The sequence below is a fragment of the Molossus molossus genome, unplaced genomic scaffold, assembly GCF_014108415.1.
Source record: "Molossus molossus isolate mMolMol1 unplaced genomic scaffold, mMolMol1.p scaffold_m16_p_8, whole genome shotgun sequence".
Taxonomy (NCBI): domain Eukaryota; kingdom Metazoa; phylum Chordata; class Mammalia; order Chiroptera; family Molossidae; genus Molossus; species Molossus molossus.
The window spans coordinates 46,462,295-46,484,897 of record NW_023425402.1 but is presented as its reverse complement, the minus strand read 5'-3'; the positions used below and the strand labels follow the sequence as shown (position 1 = coordinate 46,484,897).

The 22,603-nt window shown below is 38.4% G+C and overlaps 1 protein-coding gene across 5 annotated transcripts in view; it reads left to right on the top strand.

Annotated features, from left to right (window-relative positions):
- The window catches only part of FIG4 (FIG4 phosphoinositide 5-phosphatase), a 118,104-nt gene that overhangs the window by 62,930 nt on the left and 32,571 nt on the right, over positions 1-22,603 (top strand). For all 5 annotated transcript variants that reach the window (XM_036248238.1, XM_036248236.1, XM_036248237.1 and 2 more), the window contains 7 exons: positions 1,705-1,843; positions 7,508-7,566; positions 8,795-8,942; positions 11,906-11,989; positions 13,781-13,976; positions 14,962-15,044; positions 18,934-19,020. In XM_036248238.1, the coding sequence (XP_036104131.1) occupies positions 1,705-1,843; positions 7,508-7,566; positions 8,795-8,942; positions 11,906-11,989; positions 13,781-13,976; positions 14,962-15,044; positions 18,934-19,020 (796 nt within the window). The remainder of the gene's footprint in view (positions 1-1,704; positions 1,844-7,507; positions 7,567-8,794; positions 8,943-11,905; positions 11,990-13,780; positions 13,977-14,961; positions 15,045-18,933; positions 19,021-22,603) is intronic.

Genomic DNA, 22,603 nt, shown 5'->3' with positions numbered 1-22,603 from the left:
ATTACTACTGTGCTTTCTTTTGGGTTCTGTACTCATTTTTAGAAAGAGGTGACTTACACTGTGGATGTCTGCCCCAAATTTGAATACACAGGGCTCTGAGACAAGAATGGAAAGGAGGAAATGAAGGGAAAGAATGAAGGATGCTAGGGAGAAGACAGTGCAGACTGAGAGGGTGGTTCATGAGGCCACTTCAGTGCTTATCATCATTTTTACCAAGATTTACCTATAAACTTAAGAGGAAATACAATATATACATATATATGTAGTCAGTGATTTTGGAGTGGTTGAATAGTTAGAACGAGGTGGTTATCTGTGTGCCTGTTCTGTCTTCATTATCTAACACAAAAGGAATGGGCCAGGTCCATAGCTGGGGCGGGGAGGACAGAAAATGTTGTAAATATATTCTTTGCTAAAGAAATGGAAAAGAGCCCTGGCTAGTTTGGCTCAGCGGTTAGAACGTCAGCCTACAGTCCCAAGGGACCCGGGTTCGGTTCCCGCTAAGGGCATGTGCCTCGGTTGCAGTTTGTCCCTGGCCCTGGTTGGGTCGTGCGGGTGGCAGCCACGCGATGTGTCCCTTTCACATCAATGTTTCTCTCTCTTCCTCTCTTCCTTCCACTCTTTCTGAACAAAAAAATGGAAAAATGTCCTCTGGTGAGGATTAAAAACAAAGAAATGGAGAAGACATTTCTAAGGATTAAAAGTAGAAACTATGCAAAACCAACTTGTTCAAGTTGTACAACAGAATATGGATAGTAATTGGGTTATTTTATGTCTCTAATGTCTCTGATTATCTTTGCAATAAAGTGGAGATGTATTTGTTTTAAGAACACCAACAAATGGTGAGAATATGTTTTATTCTTAAAAATAAAATTACTTAGCCCTGGCCAGTTCAGCTCAGCGGTTAGAGTGTTGGCCTGCGGTCCAGAGAGACCTGGGTTTGGTTCCTGCTAAGGGCACGTACCTCTGTTGCAGTTTCCACTCGATGTGTCCCTTTCACATCGATGTTTCTCTCTCTCTCTCTCTCCCCCTACCGCTCTGTCTGAACAAAAAATGGAAAAATGTCCTCGGGTAAGTATTAAATAAATAAATAAATAAATAAATAAATAAATAAATAAATAAATAAATAAAATTACTTAAAATCACTATGATATTGTGGCAGTGCTTAAGATTTTTAAGAGTCTGACAATTCAAGAAGCAGTTCATATGCACTATCCTCTATATTATGAGAGGTATGGAATAAAAAGGAAACATTTTGAAGCAGTTTTGAATTCTGCTCCAAATCTTGGTGACTTGTTAGATTTTGTTTGTGTATATGATTTTTTTTTTTTTTATCCTCACCTGAGGACACTTTTTCATTCTTTGTTCAGACAGAGCAGGAGGGAGAGAGAGAGAAACATCGATGTGAAAGGGACACATCGAGTGGCTGCCACCCGCACGACCAACCAGGGCCGGGGACAAACTGCAACCGAGGTACATGCCCTTAACGGGAACCAAACCTAGGTCTCTCCGGACCACAGGCCGACGCTCTAACCGCTGAGCCAAACCGGCCAGGGCTGTGTATATGATTTTTGAAGTATATATACTATTATTTTCAAAGGTATATTCTGTGAAATTACAGTTGTTCCCATATCTTCATGAGAAAATATTCTCTGAGTTGTATATGTCAGCAATGGAATTTCTGAAATATATATTTTTGCTTTTTAGATGCTGATAGACAGGATTCCATTAATCTCTTCCTGGGAGTTTTCCATCCCACTGAAGGAAAACCTCATCTCTGGGAACTCCCAACAGATTTTTATTTGCATCATAAAAACACCATGCGGCTTTTACCAACAACAAGAAGGTATTTTTTCTTCCTACTATGTAAACTCAGATTTCATATTATTTTGAAAATGAGATACTTCTTTTTTTTTTTTTTTTTTTTAGAAATAATCAAATAGGCTAAAGTAGTCAGTAGGTAACTTACTACTGTTACTCAAAATCTCACATTAACCTCTAATTGAAGCTTTGTTCTCAATTAGATTACTATGTCATATATCATCTAAGATCCTATTTATTGAACCAGTGCTTATAATGTCACCAAGAGTTCTTAGATATATATTAAGCATTAACTATTTTATTGGCTCTGTTGAGAGGTTTCCTGGCTCCATTCTCTCTCTGATATGTGAGTTCCCTCTGTATCTTCCCAGGAAGAGGTCACTGGGTTTGTGCTTGGCTGGTCCTGGTTCGTCAACCAGGATGAGTCTGGTTGAGGAGGCAGTTTTTTGTGGACAGTGGACCTACACAGTTCTTTCTCATATCATGCTGAGATCTGCTTCTCTGTAACTTGACCTACTAATCTTTGTTCAACCCACTGAGACCTTAAGAACATGATTTCCTCACCCAGTTGATAGTCTTTTAAATATTTGAAGACAAGTTCACACATTCTCAAAATCTCATCATCTCCAAGTAAAATAGCCCCACCCTTTTCAGCTGTTCCTTCTCTATATTGGGGTTCCAAGCATCATTAGTGTTCAGAATGCTTTTCTGTGTGTATTCTAGTCAGTGTCAACATTTTTTAAACAGTGGTACCCAGACCTAAGTCCGATAGTGGAGTTTGGTCTGATTTGTGCCAACTATTGTGGGGCCACTAGGACCACTCCTCTCTTTGTCCTGGATAGTTTGTTGTTATCATTAAGTATTAGAGTACATCAGCTGTTTTCAGCAATGCCGTCGCATTGTTAACTCTCTGAGCTTCCTATTACTATTCCTACGTCTTTTTAACATGTCCTACTGCTATGCCTTATCTGTACCATTCTTGTCATGTTCATATATGCTCTGCTTGCTTCCAAAAAGGTATTTAAATGTGTATCCTTTTTATTAATTACGCACCTAGTGCTTTTGTAGCTTCTTCAGATTTAATCAGCTGGGTCATCATGATCCTAATACAAGTCCATGATGAAAAATGTTCAGTAGAATAGGGTAGCTAGCAGACCCTTGTGGGATACCACCAGACCACTTCTCCCCCCTTAAAATTGTTTCATAATTTTTGGAGGGAATTATTTAAACAGCTGTAACTTACCATATTGTCATTACTTAATTATACTGTCATTCTGCCCACATTTCTCTATCTTGTTCACAAGTATCGATTGCTTTGCCCAAGTCCATGTACGTTCTTTCAGAGGACTCTCAAGTTAGTTAGGGGAATTAAAGAATCCACTGTGTGCCAGTGGAATTGAGCACTTTTAATACTAAGGAATGAAAAAGAGAAAAGATGTTTACTTATTAGGAACTGTATGCAAAGGAAGGGGTTGCACCAAAATGCGTCTTCATCCTCTGATCCCTGGTCCCAAAGCAGATATCTGTCCTGGCGCAGGTGCTCCTTCTCTGAGTAAATGTACTGTTGGTGGAGGTAATGATTCCCGTCCTAGGTTTAGTCCTCTCAGACGTTCTTCATCCTCCACCCATCTCAGCTCGTCTTCCCCAGGGCAGATATTTCTCCAGGACCTCTTTGCTGCTGAGAACTACTCTCAGTAGTTAGACTTTTAAAAAAGTATTAAGTTGCTTTGTTTTGCTTAGGGACACAGTTTAGTAATATTTTTAAAAAACTTATGGCCTGGTCTCAAATCACTAATACAATTCTCATAATTCTTTTTCTCCACATGGTTCCTTCAGAGTTAAAACACATTTTTAATAATGTTTACTTTTTTCTAAGTAACATAATTGTGAGCAAAATTCTTTGTATACTACCTGGTACTTTCTCTACTTTCCTCTTCTGCCAAAGTTAGCTCATCACAAAATAGAACTTATCTCTCTCTCTTACACACACACACACACCTGTTAAACAGTTAGTCCATGTCTTTTTCATTCCCCTGATCTGATAGCCTTATTCTCCTACCAGAAAAGAAAGTGAGATTAGCCTGGTGTGTCTCGTTTCAGTGAATATATGTGGGTTCATAGAAATCACTGGTCATCTTTAGGTTACTCACAACACATCTGTAGTGAATACCTGAGTCTATTATCTTGCTGGGATTGACATCACACTCAGTGATGTATAGCTTTTGGAATAGATCACCCTCTTGCCTCTGAGCATCAAGACTACTTTTGCCCATTTCCAGTGTAAGTTCCACTCTTTACTGTTCCTTAAAATAGTATTGATCTCAACTGTGCCAAGACACTTGAATGCTTTTAGAGATGCTCTGTTGCTTTCTTCTGTCCCTTAGGCTGTGTATAGTTCCCCCTTATCTTAGGTTTTTCTTTTATCAGCATAAAACTTACCATGGCTGGTAAAGATAAATACAGTATTGGAATTAAGTAGCTGTACTCTCTGTCATTATTTTCAACGTGGCATTTCTAACACACAGAGCCGTACTTGACACACAGCAGATGCTTAATAAATGTTGAAAGGCTAATAAGTCTGAAAGCAGCAGACTTATCCCTTTTCTATTCTTTTCATGCTATAAAGCTTACTATTCAAAAAGCAGTCTGAGGAGCAGCCCCTTTGACACCACCCGGGAGCCTGTCTTAATGCAGAATCTCAGGCCCCACAAAAGTCAGAATCTGCCTTTTGACAAGATCTCAAAATGATTCACGTGTGTGCTGAATTTTGAGAAGTACTGCTCTAAAGTACAACTTCAGTCTCAAGCAGAATCTTAGGAACCTTTCCTGTTATTATAGCCCCCCCCCCAAATCCGGTGACCCCCCCCCTCCACACACAGTTCATTAGGCTTCATGTTCCTTTTTTCATCATCATTGGTTATGTATTCCGCTTGCCATCTCTAAGGGAGTTCTTTATGTTGCCTGTTTCATTTAAATACTCCCCCATTCTTCATTATTGGGATTATTCAGAATTTTAATGTCAGCACTTTATTTTTAGAAAGACTTTCATTAATTTAAAATTATATTTTTTTAGCATTTTTGGCAATAGGGTCTTTTTTCTCACCTTTTGAAAAAATTTTGATGTACCATTTCACATCATTCCCCTTCCTAGCTCTCATAAATATCTATTTCATTAGAATTTGATTTAGAATTAAATTCATTGGTCTGAGGCAGTTCAGGGTTTTTTTCTGATTCTCTGCTCATAACAGATGAGTGTTCTAGCAAAAATCCAGATTATTGAAATTGCCTACCTTACTCTGTCTGGCCCCTATGATCAAGTAGTGAATACTTGCAATTAGAGATTAACATAGTTTATACTAGTTTCTGAGGGAACTTGTTGTTTAGGGCTGTCCATTCACTTAACGACTTTGCTCCACTCTTTCAGTTAACTATACGCACAGACCCATATACACAGAGCAGAGTAGAAAAAGTAATCTAGTTCTCAGATAACTACGTGCAAGAGAATCCTGGATGTGGGACTTGGGTCAAGGCCCTGCTTCTTACTGGTGGCAGAATAATGCAGGCACAGTCCCTGGGGAGAGTAAACAGCAGCTCATAGAGTCTGGCAGAGTATACCCAGATCTTTTATTATCTAAAAGTAAGTACATCAGCCCTGCCTGGTTTGGCTCAGCAGTTAGAGCATTGGCCCACGGGTCATGGGTTTGATTCCTGGTCAAGGGCACATATCTGGGTTGCAGGTTCAATTCCGGCCCCGGTCAGGGTTGTACAGGGGATAGATAGCCAATCGATGTGTCCCTCTCACCCTTCTCTCTCTTTCTCTCTTCTCTCCCCCCCTACCTTCCCTCTCTTCTACTCTGTCTAAAAATCAATGAAAAAATATCCTCAGGTGAGGATTAACAAAAATAAAATAAAATAAAAGTAAGTACATCAGAGCATCTTGACTCTCAGATATGTTTGTGGCATTTTTGTAGATCTGTGACATAGTTGAAACAAGAAAGAGGTTTGGACGAGAATTAACATGTTGAAGACTTACTGTGCCCAAAGTTTCACAAACATGATTTTTTCTTTTTTTTAATAATTAAATATTTTCTTTATTGATTACCACAATAATATTTCACTTGCAAATAGAATACATTAAAAAGTATAAAGACTATATTGAGATAAAACCAAAGATATTTCATCAATACAGTAGAGAGAATGTGAATAAATAAATATGGAAGTGACTTCAAAAATAACTCTGTATACAGATTTCAGACATAACCCAAAAGTTAACAAAAATAAAATTAGCAAAAGAATTTGTGTAACATGACATTTACTCCTAGGTGAGTATCACAGTGCACAAATGGTCAGTAATCCAATTTAAAATGACAAGAGTGACATTCGTCTATTCATTCAATAAACATATATTGTATACTTTTTGGAAAGCACTCTGCTAGATACTAGAATATACAAAAATAAATACTCTGTAATCTTATAATCTCGTTTCACTGAATACATCAACACCTTCCTATGTTTATAAGTACACCACTATGTTTTTAGCAGTTTTATGTGAAACATGAATATATATGTGTGAAATAATATATGTAAAATATTAATATATGAAATATAAATATATGAACATATAAAGCAGTCACCATCTTTTTGGTACATAAGATTTGTTTTCTATATTGTTTTTTATTTCTAATAAACAACCTTAAAATTAAATCCTCACTTACTTTAGTAGTAATCCACTAGGTTAATTTCCAGAAGGAGAACTGATGTATGAACCATTTTAAAGCTTTTGGTGGTTATTGTCAAACTGTTATTGAAAGCTTATATTACTTAATTCTCTAATCCCCAATATATGAGATTCTCACTTTCTTTTATCATTACCAACTTTGGGCGTTATCACTTATAAAATTATTTATTTTATTTATTGGTTTTTGTTACAGATGTTTTTCCTTTTCTCCCCATTGACACCCTCCTCACCCTCCCTCCCCGCCCTGTCCCCAGCTTTGTTGTCCATGTCCATTGTTCATGCAAACTTGCATATAAGTTCTGTGGTTTATCTATCCCCCCCACCCCCTCTTCTGGGGATTTTCAGTCTGTACCCCACTTCCATGTCTCTGGGACTACCCCATTCCTCAGACTGTTATGTTCATTATATTCCACAAATAAGTGAGATCATGTGATACTTGTCTTTCTCTGCTTGGATTGTTTCACTTAGCATAATACTTTCTAGTTCCCTCCAAGGATAAGAGATCTTTCTTTCTTACAGCGGCATAGTACTCCATTGTGTATAAGTACCACAGCTTTTTTATCCATTTGTCCACTGATGTACACTTGGGCCGTTTTTAGATCTTAGCTATTGTAAATAGTGCTGCTATGTACATGGGGGTACATATATTCTTTCTGATTGGTGCTTCAGGTTTCTTAGGGTATATTTCTAGGAGTGGGATCACTGGGTCAAATGGCAATTCAATTTTTAATTTGTTGCGGTAACACCATAGTGTTTTCCATAGTGGCTGCACCAGTCTGCATTCCCACCAGCATAAACATGTTTTTTTAAAAAAAGAAATTAACTGCCCTATGAGGCAGTATCTTACTATAGACCATACATCCCTTTTTATCTAGTAAATTGTAGAAAACCAACTTTTACATTTGGTTCATCTTATCTTTTTTTTTTTTGTTTGTTTGTTTAATTTTATAGTTATACTTACTGGTGGACACCAGAGATAATAAAACATTTACCATTGCCTTATGATGAAGGTAGGTACACTGTTTCTCTTTTAGTTTGTATACTAACATATTTTGGAATTGTTTCTAAATGAGCTCAAAGCATTAAATTCTTTGCATGTAATTTTTTATTAGAAAGAAATGAATGGCCACTCAGTACTGTGTTGCTGTTAGAATAGATAAGCTAAGATATTGTGACATCTTAGCTTTTTAAAGGTCAGGGATTGTGTTATAATTCTTTTCTTTTTAAGTTGACCAATGTATTGTGTCTTACAGTTCTTAGGTATGTTCCTCAAATACTTAGAAGATATATTACTCTGTCATTTGAAATTAGTACTGATTATATTTCTAGGTATTTGGGGAGAATGGGGAGGAAATGAAGACCATTCATAAGGAGAAATAAAAACTTTTCCTGTGTCTAAGCAGTTAAAAAAGGTATAATTGTGTGTATAAAAGTATATTTTAGTCACTAAAGTTTAAATTGTATTAATTTGTCACAAAGGCAGGAAAATTTTTGTATTAAAAGAATACCCTCAAATGTACAGTACATTAGGATGATGTTTCCAAATGTAAATAATTGCCCAGTTTTAAATAGAGTTTAATCCTGGCTCTCATCGACTTCCCTGACTCTGGGTGAGCCCGTTTGTGAGAGAGTACTGAGAAAGATCTGTTGCCAAGCTGGAGCACTGTAGTTGAGGACTCATGTAGTCATGGTCAACCATCCAACTTTGGGTGATGAAGGCCATGAAGTAAGAAGATCGAACGTGATTTTTAGTTCTTAATCCATTATTCACTGATTTTAAAAATCATTTGTAACCTTGAAATTCTGGGTAAAGTCTTAACTCATATTGCTATGACGATTTGGTTGTGCTGGAACAGAGGAAAGGACTTTAGCAGTCTAACAATTGACCATAAACAGAATTTGAAATATAAAGGAAATTTTAGTGAAATAACTACATGAGTTATACATAGAAGGCAGAAGGTATTTATTTAAGAGCAAAAAATAATTTAAAAAGCTGAGTGATTTAACTTCTAAAACAACTCCCTGCTCCCACCCTGACTCCAAAGACTCTCCTGCCTCCTCGTCCCACTCAGCTTTGCATTGTGCGGGCTGTGTCCGCATCTCGTCTCTTCATGGTGTGTCAGTGCCAGAGGTGGAGCGGGACTTTGCTCCGTGCACTCTGGGAACGCAGTTTATTACAGGGATGTTCACTAGATGTCATCTAAAGACTTCAAGAGTAACAGACCATATCTCTCTTAGTTATCTGTGCTGAGAACTTAAAGAAGTTGATAGTGAAGAAATTTCACAAACACGAAGAAGAGATTGACATCCACAATGAGTTCTTCCGACCGTATGAACTGAGTAGTTTTGATGATACCTTTTGCTTGGCCATGACAAGTTCAGCACGGTATGTTGTGAGTACTCTGATACTGTAAGGATTTGGGAACTATAGTTTTTCTAGATTATGTAGATGTGTCTTATTTTACCAGAAATCTATTTTACAAGCCTGCTAGCAGGTGGTTGTTCAGCCACTGAATACCTCCTGTGATTGGGAGCCTGCTACTTCAGGAGACAGTCCCCTCTGTTGTTAGAAAACTGCATTTAGTGTCTACCTTTTGATAAGCTGAAATTTTCCTCCCATTGCTCCTAATTTGTCATTTGAAATAAACTCAATTTTTAAAAGTGAACATCGAAATTGAGAGCTAACATAATTAGTGGGAAAAAGCATAGTCTTTGGTACTAGAAAGGTTGGGATATGAATCTTAGACCAGCCAATGCCTACTTGTGTTACTTTAAGAAGATTATTTAACTTATCTAAGTCTCAGTTTCTTCATTTCACCACACATATATATTCATACATATATCAAGTGCCTAATATAGTACCAGACACAGATGGATGACTGCTAAATGGTGGCTATCATTATATTACAATTTTTTTTGGTTAATCCTCACCCAAGGATATTTTCTTCCATTTATTTATTTCATTGAGAGAGAGGAAGAGGGGGTGGAGAGAGAGAGAGAGAGAGAGAGAAACATTGATGTGAGAGAGACATATTGATTGGTTTCCTCCTACATGCACCCAAGCTGGAACTGGAGATCAAACCTGCAAACCAGGTACATGCCCTTGACCAGAAATTGAGCCTGAGACCCTTTAGTGGAGCAGGCTGACACTCTAGCCACTGAGCCACACTGGTCAGGGCTATATTACAGTTTTTATTAGGCATAGGGCAAATCTAGTCCCTCTTCTGTCTGATAGCTCTCCAGATAGTTCGGGATTCATAGGGCAAATCTAGTCCCTCTTCTGTCTGATAGCTCTCCAGATAGTTCGGGAAGCATAATTAATTTTTTCAAGGTAAATAGCCTTCATTCTTTCTTTTATAACTCGTGTGACATTGTTTTCAGACTTTCCGTACTAATTTGCCACCTTTGAACATACTTTATTTTTCTGTGCCTCTTTTAAATTTTGGTGGGGCCTCTGAGAAAAAGGATGAGATCACAATAAGAAAAGCAGGCAGAGCAAATCACTTCTTCTTGATTATCATGTTTAATACTAAAGTTTGCATTTTTGTATTTTAAATTTTCTTGAAATGTGATATAAGCTTAATGTCACGTAGAAATATATTTTATGGTTTTGTTTCCTAGAAATTACTCTACATTTTGCTCCCGTTTTAGATGGAAATTTGGAATTTTTACATGCTTGATTTTCAGTTAATCTTGTTAAAGTTGAGCTGTTTTAACCATACGGTCATTGTCATTTCCAGAAGTTTTCAATTCAACAAAGTATGAGTGATGTTACATGTATGTATACAGACAGATACACAGTTGATTTTTTTTTTTAATTGCAGAAGTTATATTCTATAAAGTTCCTGCAGACACTAAATTAGAGAACATTGAATCTTTGCTCCTAGAAGAAATATAGGGTTAGGTTCCTGTAAGCCTCTGGTCACATTTCTTCAACCATTCAGTACATAACCTTGCTTTGTGTGTTTCTGTTTAAAGATACCATATTTAATATATATTGTCAGTTCATTAGCATTGAACATACAGCCAGTAGCATTATAACTCATGCCTGGATGGAGCTATTATAGCACACTTATTTTCTCTCTGACATACAACTTTCTTATGCTTAGAAATACAAGACAGTTTCAGCACTGTGTTTGGAGTGCATTTTAGCCAGTGAGATCACACAAAAAAAGCACAAAAATGTGAAAAACATGGCACTAAATAGACTATGAAAAGGATACTTGTTAACAGTATGAAGGCAGGATGTGACCTGGTTCTGCCTCAGCTGGGAACATGAGTGTTAGGTTACTCTAATGTTTCATTTTCTGCACATGCGTATGAGGGTTATGAGGGTTGATTTGGGAATTACAAATACATTTCAGTGAGTAAGCAAATTCTCAGATATGGAGTCTACGAATAATGATGATCAACTGTATATGTTCAAAAGAAAGAGAAATTAAGCCACTTAAATTAAAAAAAACAAAAACATTTCAGACTGTTTAAAAAGAGGTATTTTGAATCAGATTCAATATTACTTTCTTTTCCTTCAAAAAGATGTAATAGTGAATCACACTTGGAGCAGTATCCTTGCCAGTAACTGTTGCCTTTTTAGTATCTAGTGAGGAGTTGGGTCTGGCTTCAGCAGTAATAGGTAGGTAAGCCTTGCATAGTGAGGAAGTAGCTTCAGCTTCTTAGTAGGTGGTAAATTAAAAGTTTCTGTTTAAAGTGTTCCAACAGTGTTTTCATGAATTAACCTTAGCCTAATGAGGTAGATGTTGATATTTAATTAGTTCCACTGTGTTTTTGATCATTATGTCAGCCTCCTTAGGTGGTATAGTGTAATAAAAACAGTGTCTATAAAACTGGGTGGCTTAGTGTTTTGTCATTCATATTTATGAGTTTAATTTTACCTGAAAACTAATCATGATGTATAACCAGAAGGTACCCGTAGCAGTAATTCAGATATCAACTCTGTTCCAGTGAACACAGTCTTAAATTCATAACCATTGGGCCTCATAATCATAAAGGAAATTTATAGTGAAGACTGATAAAATTGAAGTTACCCAGTGTTGTTAATTCATGGGGTTTTATGATCCTGATCACCTAAGCTCCCTTGAACATTTGACTCAGAATATACAGGGTTGGGCAAAAGTAGGTTTACAGTTATAATAACAATATAATAATTAATAAATAATAATACAAGAATTAACTCTGTTTCGTGTACTCACAACTGTAAACCTACTTTTGCCCCATCTCTGTATGTAGCTCCAAGGGCTAAGAAGGAATAGTAGAAAAACGTGAGTTGAAATGAAGCTAATATTATCTGGATGTACAATGATTCATGTGGAATTTTCCCCCCCTTTTCAGTGACTTTATGCCTAAGACCATTGGTATCGATCCAAGTCCATTTACTGTGCGTAAACCAGATGAAACTGGAAAATCAGTATTGGGGTAAGATTTGCATATAGAATGAAATTTTAAAGATTCATGTAAAATAATACAGCACTTGCAATATAATTTCCACCCAGAACTAATAACTTTAAGTCACATAGTTGGGGGCACAGTCCATTTATTGCATCTATACAGGTAATTTATTTATAGCACTGGGATCACTAAAGTATTCAACATGGAAAGTAGAATTTATGGGAATTTAAGCAACATGGTGCATTTTATTATTTTAAATTAGGAATATCACAGATGGAATAAAGACAGGTAGCAGTTGTTATGTGCCATGTTCTATAAATAACTCAACATCCTCTGTTTCTCTGAACATAAAATATTTAAGTAAAAATTGATAGTTGTAGTATTTATTTTTGTTTTATTCATAGTATTTATTTTTGTTTGCATCCTGAGGAAACATTAAAGCAAACATGCTCAGAGAGATTAATAGATTTTCTGTGTATTATTGTGACACTGTTTTGGGGAAGACTGTTAATTTATTATATCCAATAACAGGGAAGAAGACAAATCTAGTTTACATCTTCATGCTTAGAGACTGGAGCAGAATGTGTTGTGTTCTAGCATAAGAATCTCTGTTACTGCCTGTGAACTGAATAATCCCCGTGATAAGGCTTCTTCTAGGCTCTGACCAGAAACCCTGGCCAGACTGTAGATACTAAATCCTAATTGTATTTAGGAGTGTGCATGGGGTCCTGATTGGATTTTAGCTCCATGTGATTCATACAATGGGATATATATTGCTATTTTCCAGACACACCATTTCTATGGCTTAAATAAGTTACTTTAAATAGCTACATGTTAAGCCCTGGACCAGATGCTAAGGAATTTAAAAGAAAGAATTTCCTCAGGAGTGTAGAATTCAAGGACTTCCTGGGACAAATACATAAACGACCAGCTGAATTTGTGTATGGCACAGAAATGCTATCAACTTTAATTTTCAGTTGCAGAAAGTCAGAAACTAATTTATTTTGTATAATATCTAACCCATAGTCACATGGTATGGCATTTTCCTTTACTAGAACATTTCAGAATATTATGGTATTTTATGGAATATTATGGTCCCTTGTAGATAATTTTTTCAAAGAGTGAAATATTAAACATTTTTCATAAAAGCCAAAATATTATTATAAAATATTTTGTGAATTAAAAAACAATATTTATACTACTCTTAAATTTAGAATTAAAATGAAAATAAATACTTCTATGTGTCATTTTTTTCTGCCCCCCCAATCTAGTCCCTAGTGTTAGAAGAGATGTTTAGCAAATATAATTACTTACTAATAACACAATACATTTTAAAATTTAGTTCATGTTCATCAGTTGCTCATTATTCTGGTCCAAATAATCAGCTGATACTTTGAAAAAATCATAGGCGAGAAGAAAATATACATGGATTTGGCTTTTGACCTTCTCTTGAAGCTTTTACAAGTTATAGGTAATTTTGGTAGTATCTCAAAACATATAGTCTGTTACTGTACCATACATTTTGAAAGTATTGATTTCAGCTACCCAAGGAAGACACAGTGGTCGGTCAGAAGACTTTTCTGACACTCACATACTGGTTTACTTCCAGAATTTATAACAGGGTTGAAATTCATATAAGGCCTGTGCTTGTACATGGTAAAATATTAAGACTTTCCATTTAGTACAACTTGAACTCAGAAACTGGTTTCTCACAGTCATTGTCTTAGACATCACTAGGACTAAGGCTTTGGGACAGAGTGATGCACAGTGAGTGCTGAATGTTAAAGAGGCTTCACCTTCATATTTATCTTTTCTAAGAAACAAAAGCAATAGAGAAGAAGCTGTGTTACAGCGGAAAACGGCCGCCAGTGCCCCGCCGCCCCCCAGCGAGGAGGCTGTGTCCAGCAGCTCTGAGGATGACTCTGGGACCGACCGGGAAGACGAGGGCTCTGTGTCTCAGCGCTCCACTCCAGTGAAGATGACCGATGCGGGAGACAGTGCCAAAGTGACTGAGGTGCGGGGAGAGCAGCTCGTGTGGCCCAGCAGGAAGCTCTAGAGAATGATCTCTAAAGGTCCACTTTCAGTTAGAAGGCTGAGGGCAAGACAAGGTCACACCATTCTAATGTGTGGTGTTTGAGGCACTGTGGAGATAAATAGATTTAGCATAGACAGACAAAATAAAAAGGACTTCATTTTGAAATAAAATGGGTGTATTTGCTCCCATGTATAACAGTGAAATCCTTCTGACTTCAGAGTCCTGCCTGTCTTGAGCAGCTCACCCACTTGCGGTTCCTTCATTCCTTTGCTAGGACACTGTTGGGATGCAGGTTTGGACCTGGGCCTTAGTCTCTGCACAGCCCCGGTGGGAGGCTCATCCTGTTCAGTTTGGTATTACCAGTATAGTAAGGGAAAACAAAAGGGAAGTAAACAACCAAAGAAGAAAATCTAGCTTTGGAGGAAACTTGATTTCTAGAAATAGCCAGAAGTTATTAGAGGTCGACATGACAAATAAAATGTGATAATACAAACCTGAATCCATTATCCCAGGAGTTGGCAAACTACAGACGACTGGCCACATCCCGCCCACTGTCTGTTTTCTTGGCACACAGCCCTGTCTACTTGCTTACATGTGTCTGTGGCTGCTTTTGCCTGGTGAAAGCAGTTGAGTAGTAGCTGTAGAAAAGTAAATATTTTACGTATGACCCTAAAATATTTACTGTATGGCCCTTTGCAGAAATGCTTGCTAGCTCCTGTATTATACAAAAGCAACTAACAATTATTTAACTTTTTTTTTTTTTTACCCTAAAACAAACTATTTTTAGTGGAAATAAAATCAGATTTAAAAAACAAAAACCATTAACTGAGAAGTTTAATGAATAGATTGAAGAAACATGATTCCCTTTGTGGAAAAATAGGTTCATTTTCTTCACCTTTGGAAATAATTAATATGCTAGATGTCTGAAAACTCTTCCTGATTTCCTTTTTTTTTTAAACCCCAGAATGTGGTCCAGCCGATGAAAGAGGTGTATGGAATCAACCTCTTCGATGGCCTCTCAGAGGAAGATCTCTCCATTTATTCAAGGTAAACTATTTCCAGGTAGAGAGTGAGGAAAAAATGCAAATGTATTATTACAATAACATATCTAGTATAACTTAAAAAAATTAAAGTAGTCAATACAGAAGGAAATGAATACTATCTGGAATACAGTGGTAGCATTTCGAAAGTCAAATTCAGAAAGACTTTGGAAATAATTTATGTTTGGAGGTAAAGGACTGTCAGTGCCTCTCAGTGATAAAAATCTATGGTGTGTACATGTATTTTCACTGCCTGCGTTATAAGCCGAAGTACAAACACAGTTCTGCAGTAACATCCTCAAGATCAGGTACAAAACAAACCCAGGATATTGCCGACCGAGGACCTCGCAGTCTCTTTGGCCCTGGGCTGCTGGCGGGAGGGTGTCTGCGGAGGAGAAAGAAAGCAATGATATAAGGATGCCAATTCAGAATGTTACAGATCTTTGTTAGGCAGAATTAGCTGAAAGGAGAGATCCACCGAAAGGCATTCCCTGAAATCACTTACATAATTTTGTGTATATGTGTGTTTTTTAAGAAGATTATATGAGATTCTCAAAAAAAAATCTCTCACCTAGAAATCCTCAAGAAACCGATGGATCCACTGTAAACAACCCCCCAACCTAATACATGCATTGAGAAGATTTAATTTTTTTTCACTGTTTCAGTATAATTTTATTAGCAGTTATTATGTCAAAATTCATATTTACTGGACCTAAAGGACTGTCTTGGAAAATCCTAAAGCATAAGTAATTAGATTTTAACAGTAAGATAGAACTATTTTCATTATAGTACAACTCTTAAAAAGTCAAGGATAATAGAAAACTGAGTACAATTCTATCAAACTAGAAATGAACTCTGTGTGCACAGTGCCCCTTCAAACAAAGTTCCATGAAACTATGACATATTTCTATGGATGTGAATTTCTCTGGCAAACATTAGCTTCTAAACAACTGACACTAAAGGAATTTCCAATCAAAACACAATTGCAGAGGCGTTTATTAAATATAGAGCTATGATAATTCTATAAAGAGACCCTCATTCATATAAGTTTGGCATATGTAAACTCTGTAACATACGTGAGCACTGATCTTCCATTCTTTTTTAAGGAGGGCATTTCATTTTTAGAATTCGTCGTACTGGATATTGTCAGCTTTTTACTTCAAATGCGTAAGATCTGCTATATAATGTGTAACATAAAAATGCACATCATTTCTTGTCTGCAAAAGCACTGGTATGACTGCATCACTGTCTTACCAGAAGTCAGCTTAGTCATCCAGAGCTCAGCCACACCCTCCTCATCCCTGGACACAAAGACTTGCAGTGGCTTATTCATCCCTTGTCACAACAGTGTAGCTAAACTCTGTATCAGTTAAAGTGGGCCTTTGTAGGGAACACAGGCTGGAAGAATGTATTATCGGGGGTTAGTGACTGAATAATATGACTTTGCATGAGTGTACATGTCAAGGACCGAAATGTTGGCTCACGTTAATTAAGCAAAAAGTGTCTCTTGCTTCAGGCATGACTTTCACCTGCGGTCTTTTGGGCTCAGATTGCCCCTGAGGCCCACTTCTAGTTCTCCCTTCTTGGGGAGTGAGATACAGCCTTGTTCAGCCATAACACCCCCGAGAAACCATCAAAGAAGGGCTCAAGGGAAGTCCTGTAGGACAGTGATGACTGCAGGGAGGAAGGAACCCATGATCTGGAATAAGATTCTGTGTTTGGTATTCTGAAGAGCAACACCTCCTCCTTTGAGGAATATAACACTTCAGAGTGTTTTATTTGTTCTTTAGACAACTCTGTAGTAGATCAAAAAGATGTTATTATCCCTCTTTATAGGCTGAGAGCACAGAAAGAGCCATTCAGTGACTTATCCAGGAGACCTGTCTTGTGCTTCTTGGGTATCTCTGGTCTTAGACTGTGCCATTCTCTTTATTCTCTTGATAATATCAGCTGCCTCTGCTTATGATGCAGACCTGGGGGAAGGGGAGAAACAGGGCCTGACCATCTCTTCCCCTTCCTAGGGCCGTCTCTCCTCTCCATCTGCCATGGGCATTGCTGTAGGCAGAGGAAGCCTCCCTCCATCAGTACCTGGGGGTGGATAGCTGTGCCACGGGCTGGCCAAGGACGTTCAGGGACAGATCGGAACCCCCTCTTGTCCCAGCTGGGTCCTGGGGCCCTCTTCGTGCTTCTTCTGATCCAGAGAGCAGAGCTTGAAGGGCAGGGCGAGAGCCCATGTAGTTCTGCCCTATATTGTGTGGAGCCCTCCCCACTGCTGTTCTCCGCCAGTTGGCGATTCACCAAAGTTTGTGCATGTGAAGATGGTGCGCTCGCCTGGCTTACCTGTCGCAGCTGCCGCCTGAGCTACCACACAACACTGTGGGGAGAACTGGCCTCTGCAGCCTGTCTTCCCACTTCCTGTTCTCCTGCCTGTTTTCCTGTGTTGACCCTCAACCATCTTCATGAAGATATCTTAGTTGTTTTTTTGTGGGGTTTTTTTTTTTTTTTTTTTTTGCATTCATCTCTAGATAGAGCGGGGGAGAGAGAGAGAGAGGGAGGAAGAGAGGGAGAGAGAAACATTGATGTGAGAGAGACTGGCCGCCATCCACACAACCCCAACCGGGGCCGGGAACAAGCTGCAGTCGAGGTACGTGCCCTTCGCAGGAACTGAACCCGGGACTCTCCGGTCCGCAGGCCAACACCCCAACCGCTGAGCCAAACTGGCCAGGGCAAGTTCTTAGTTTTATAGTTTTGTTCTAACTGCTGAGCTTTATTCTCTGCACCTTCCTTTGCCCTCATCTTTTCTGATATCTTTGCTTTTTTGACCAGACCCAGAAATTTACTTACTAATTCAAAGCCTCAGACCCCTACCAAACCTTTTTCTTTTTAATTCTACATGATTGTGTGCGTGATTTGGTAAGTTTAAAGTTCTGTACAAATGTTAGATATTATGTGACAGCCCCCCAAAAAAAAGCATCAATAATTTTCACTTAGTGAAGATAAAACATTGGATAAAAGTAAGCTATGTAAAAGAAGTGTTTATAGTCATCAAAAGAAAGTATTTAAAATAGTAGAACGCTGAAAAGGGGATCAGCCCTTTAATCCTGCGCTCTAACCTCCTCGGGGCACATTATAGCAAAACTGCAAGCCAGCTACACCCAGACAGGTCTGCTCTTGCGAACCAGCGGCTGGCCCGCTTACCCTGCTGGGGCGGCCCAGGGTGATTCTTTCTGGCTCTTAGCGTTAAGGCTGACTTAGTGTTGTCCCAGCCTTTCTAAGGAAGGGTGGTATACAGTGGTGCTCAGTAGGTGGCCTCCTCAGTCCTCCCCATCTCTCTTGAAAGTACTCTTTGGAGTGACTGGAGCACGCTTGACAAGTCTTGTGGTCCTGAGGAAACAGTGTAGATCCTGGGTTCTCAGCGGTGTTCCTGCTTCAGGAGGTGGATCCCTAGCCTGATCCTGCCCTGTCCTCGTCATTTTTGTCTCACCACAAACCCCTCTCCTCGTGCTGCCCCATGAGTCCTGCCACAGTCACTCGCAGATATTGAGGTCCTGAAAGATCATGTGTTTGGATTCAGAACATTGGTTTAGTTTTGTTTTTTTAAATAACATTTAAGCAAATAGAAACGCATTATAGTACACATCTCTTGTCATTCTTATATCTATGGCTCGGATGTACATTTTAAGTGAAATCCACCCTCATTTACTTCTTACAAACCCACTCTAAAATCAGGCAGCCACTGACGAGTCAAGACTTGTGTTACATAGGGTGCTCTTGTGTGCTTTTCTGCAGTAAGCACACTGTTGTCATTTGAACGCTCAGTCCATTTTGTGTGATCTATCGAATTTATTGCAAGTAGTTTTGTCTCTAGCTTACTTCTTACCCGTTGTAATTTGCAGATTCGTTCAGCTGGGTCAGAGTCAACATCAACAAGACAAGAGCAGCCAGCAGCTCTGCTCCAGGTGCCCAGATGGGGTTATAAAATTGTGAGTACTTGATTAAACCTTTAAAAACACACACTTGTATGCATGCCATTCATAGTGCTTTAACTTAAGATTTTTTAAGAAAAATAGTCTTGTCATCGTATTAGTATAAACACTAAAGCATCTCCTTTTGGTACCTTATCCAAGGAAAACTGGGTAGCTGTGCGGGTAGAGAAGAGATGGGCAGTGTTGGCTGTCCTTAAATGCACCCTTAGGAGGTGGGATTGGAGTTGAAGGAGGCTTCTCTCTATGAACTCTGCTCTCCACTGGGTGGAGGTGGGATGACAGAACTGCTCGGATCCTGCAGACAGGCTCTTCAAGTTCAATGCAAGACCCTTGAAGGCCGGGATGGCCCTGTCTCTTCTAACTGTATAGCCTCACCAGTTCTAATAACTTACAATAAGTTAAACAGGTGTTTAGTAAATTCTTAAACAGAACTAGTTTCATATCCTGGAATCACAGCATCACAGCTGTACCACTTCTTGGTGTGTTGTTTTTTTTGTTTTTGTCTTGAGCACCTAACTTAAGTCTCGTGTAGCTTTGTTTCCTCATCTGCAAAATGGGATAATAATCACACCTGCTTTGCAAAAGGGTGGTAGGCTTAAATGAAAGAATACAAAGTACTTAGACCAGTGTCTGGAAAAAGTCCTCAATATGTTGTAGTCATCACCATCATCATCGTTTCCTTATATTCATTATCATTCTCACTTATTGGGACCAAACGAAGCAAAGGCTGTGACCAGGAGAGGCCGCCTGATGCCATATGCTCAGTGGACTTTCTTCTAGAAAATGGGTCAGTGTGCAGACTGAATGAGGCAGTTAGCATACACGAGGTGTTTAGATTAGTGCCTGGCATATAGTTGACATGTAGATTATCTTCCCTTTTCTTGACGAACCTCATCAGTTCAGTAAATTATTTGATAGATACTAAGTGCTTAACTTCACTGTGTACTACATCTCCTTGTTTCTGATCAGTAGTTAAGAGGCTATTATAGTAATCCAGAAAAGACTGGTGTCATAGAGAGTAGTGGCTAGGAGGAGTTTGGGAATGGGATGGATTTGGGGAATATTTAGGAGGTGAAGTGGACAGGACTTGGAACCTGACTCATCATGGAGGAAGAAGGCCACATCAAGGATGACCCTTAGGTATTTTGGTTTGTGTAACAGGTTTCATTAGTTGATTGATTAATTTATTCATTTAGCAGGTAGGTACTGAGTATATCTGTGTTAGGACCATTCAAAGCTGCCATTTGCCGAGGTAAGGAGCACTTCAGAAGGATCATTTTGCCTTTAAAGTATCATCAAAGTGGCCTGTTTAGGAAGCAGCTGAGTCAACTGATCTGGAACTCAGAAATGAGCCTTCAGGGGATGTAAATCATGTGGGTGATAATTAAAGCCACTGGCTAAGAATGAGACCACGTAGGGAAGAGTAGAGTGAGAAGAGAGCTACAGCTGAGTCTGGAGGGGTCTGACAGCTGAGGTAGGGAGACACCTGCAGGGGCGGCAGAGATGGGTGATACCGAAAGGGAAGGAAAACAGGCCATTTAGCACAGCCCTCAAAGCGGCATTTATCCCTTCTTATTCCATCACTATTTTTTTTTCTTTCTTTTTTCCATCTTCTATGAAAACATACAAACTCTTATTAATTTAGAGACAGTTTTTCTTTCTTATGTTTAATTAGCATGTGGAAGTTGGGTTCCCAAATAAATTGAAATATATGTAGCCATAGAAGAAAAGTATTTAAATGTGTTAGTAAAATAAGAGACTCTGTTAACTAATTGTATTATATAAATTGATCGTTCCATTAAAATAATATGGCACAACTTAGGAGAAGGCGATGAAATGAATATAGCATACAAAATCAAAGAAAAACTTTCCCGTTTTTTGTGTTTTTTTTTTAATCCTCACCTGAGGATATTTTTTCATTGATTTTTTTCTTTTTCTTTTTTAGATAGAGTGGGAGAGAGGGAAGGGAGGCAGGGGAGAGAGAGAAACATCGATGTGAGAGAGACACATTGATTTGTTGCCTCCCGCATGACCCTGACCAGGGCAAGGGATTGAACCACAACTGAGGTATGTTCCCTTGACCAGAATTGAACCAGAAACTCTTCGGACCTTGGGCCAATGCTCTAAATGCTGAGCCAAACTGGCCAGGGCTCCCCTGTTTTCTTTAACATAGGGACTACTTTGATCCATAATTGATCTTGCAGTTACTACTTTAAATTCTTTTCTTAAAGTATTTAGTACTTGCTTTTCTGAGTACTTGCTAACACATATGAAAACCATGTAGATCTAGATTTTTTTAACCTTTTCTAATTAATTAGTAAAGAATCTAACATGAGTGTGTTATCAGTAGGATAACAAAGAGCCTGGTAGGCTCTGCATTATGTTGTCATGGCAACTGCCCAAGAGTGTTATTGTTGTTTTGTGTATGTGTGTTTGTGCATGGGTGTGTACTTTAAATTGAAATTGTAAGTTCTTAAAATGTCAACTATTTTTATTTTATTTTAAATTTGCCTTTATTGTTAAAAGTATTACAGATGCAAAAACCAAGATAATTTAGATTTATATGAGATTATCAAAATCCTCATCTTGTTATGTTTTAGGTTCTAGTAGATTTTAAAATGGTAATATGTTTATTTTAAGTTTACATACATATTTATCTACTCATCTCTGTATAATTCATAATGTAACCAGTTTTTCTTGAAATCATGAGGCAACCAATATTTCTTTCCTAACTATGAGATAAATACAACAGCAGAGCTGCAGAAACCTGGATGGAGGAGCTGGACACTTCCACCCAAGGTCTTGCAGGACATGTTTTAGAAGTGGGTGTTAAACCCAAACCTGTCACTGTCTGCACTGTCAGCCCACTCAGAGCTGTGCTTTGTTTGCATGTGACCCCTCCCTTTGTTTCATACCGATTTCTAAGTGTGTGGGTGGTGATCAGGGAGAAATGACATCAGCCAACATTTACTGGGCACTCGGTGTGTAATGCTTCTATGTACCTTAACCCCTTAACCCGTATTAACTTCATTCTCACAATTACCCTGTGAAGTAGAACTCTCTATCACCTTCATTTTGTAGATGGGAAATTGAAGCACAGAGAAGTATGTAACTTGCCCAAGGTCAGACATCTAGCAGGTGAAGGAACCAGGATTCAAACTCAGACAGGCTGGCTCTCCATCACTAAGCTATAAATGCCTGGGGTTACCAGTTACTTTTAAAACCACTGTGATAGAAGTACTTTATCATTAGTGTGAACATTCCTCCTTTTGATTCTCTGACATAATCTGTATGCATACATAATATTTCTGCTCTGTTGATCTTGAATCTTTAAAAATATTTTAAGGTAATATACTTTTATTCTTTTCCCAGTATCCAGCATGCTGTGCCTAATGCAGACATGCTTCCTGGGCAAGCATACTCTGCTTGACTCATGACATGGTGTGGAGCCATCATCAGAACAGTGCTGCTGCTATTTAGGGTTATTGTTATACTACTAGGTTATCAGTTATATGTGCCTAGAGGATGGCCCTGCTGACCCCGGAATAGTACCTGAAATTAAGGGCTCAGTAAATGCTTA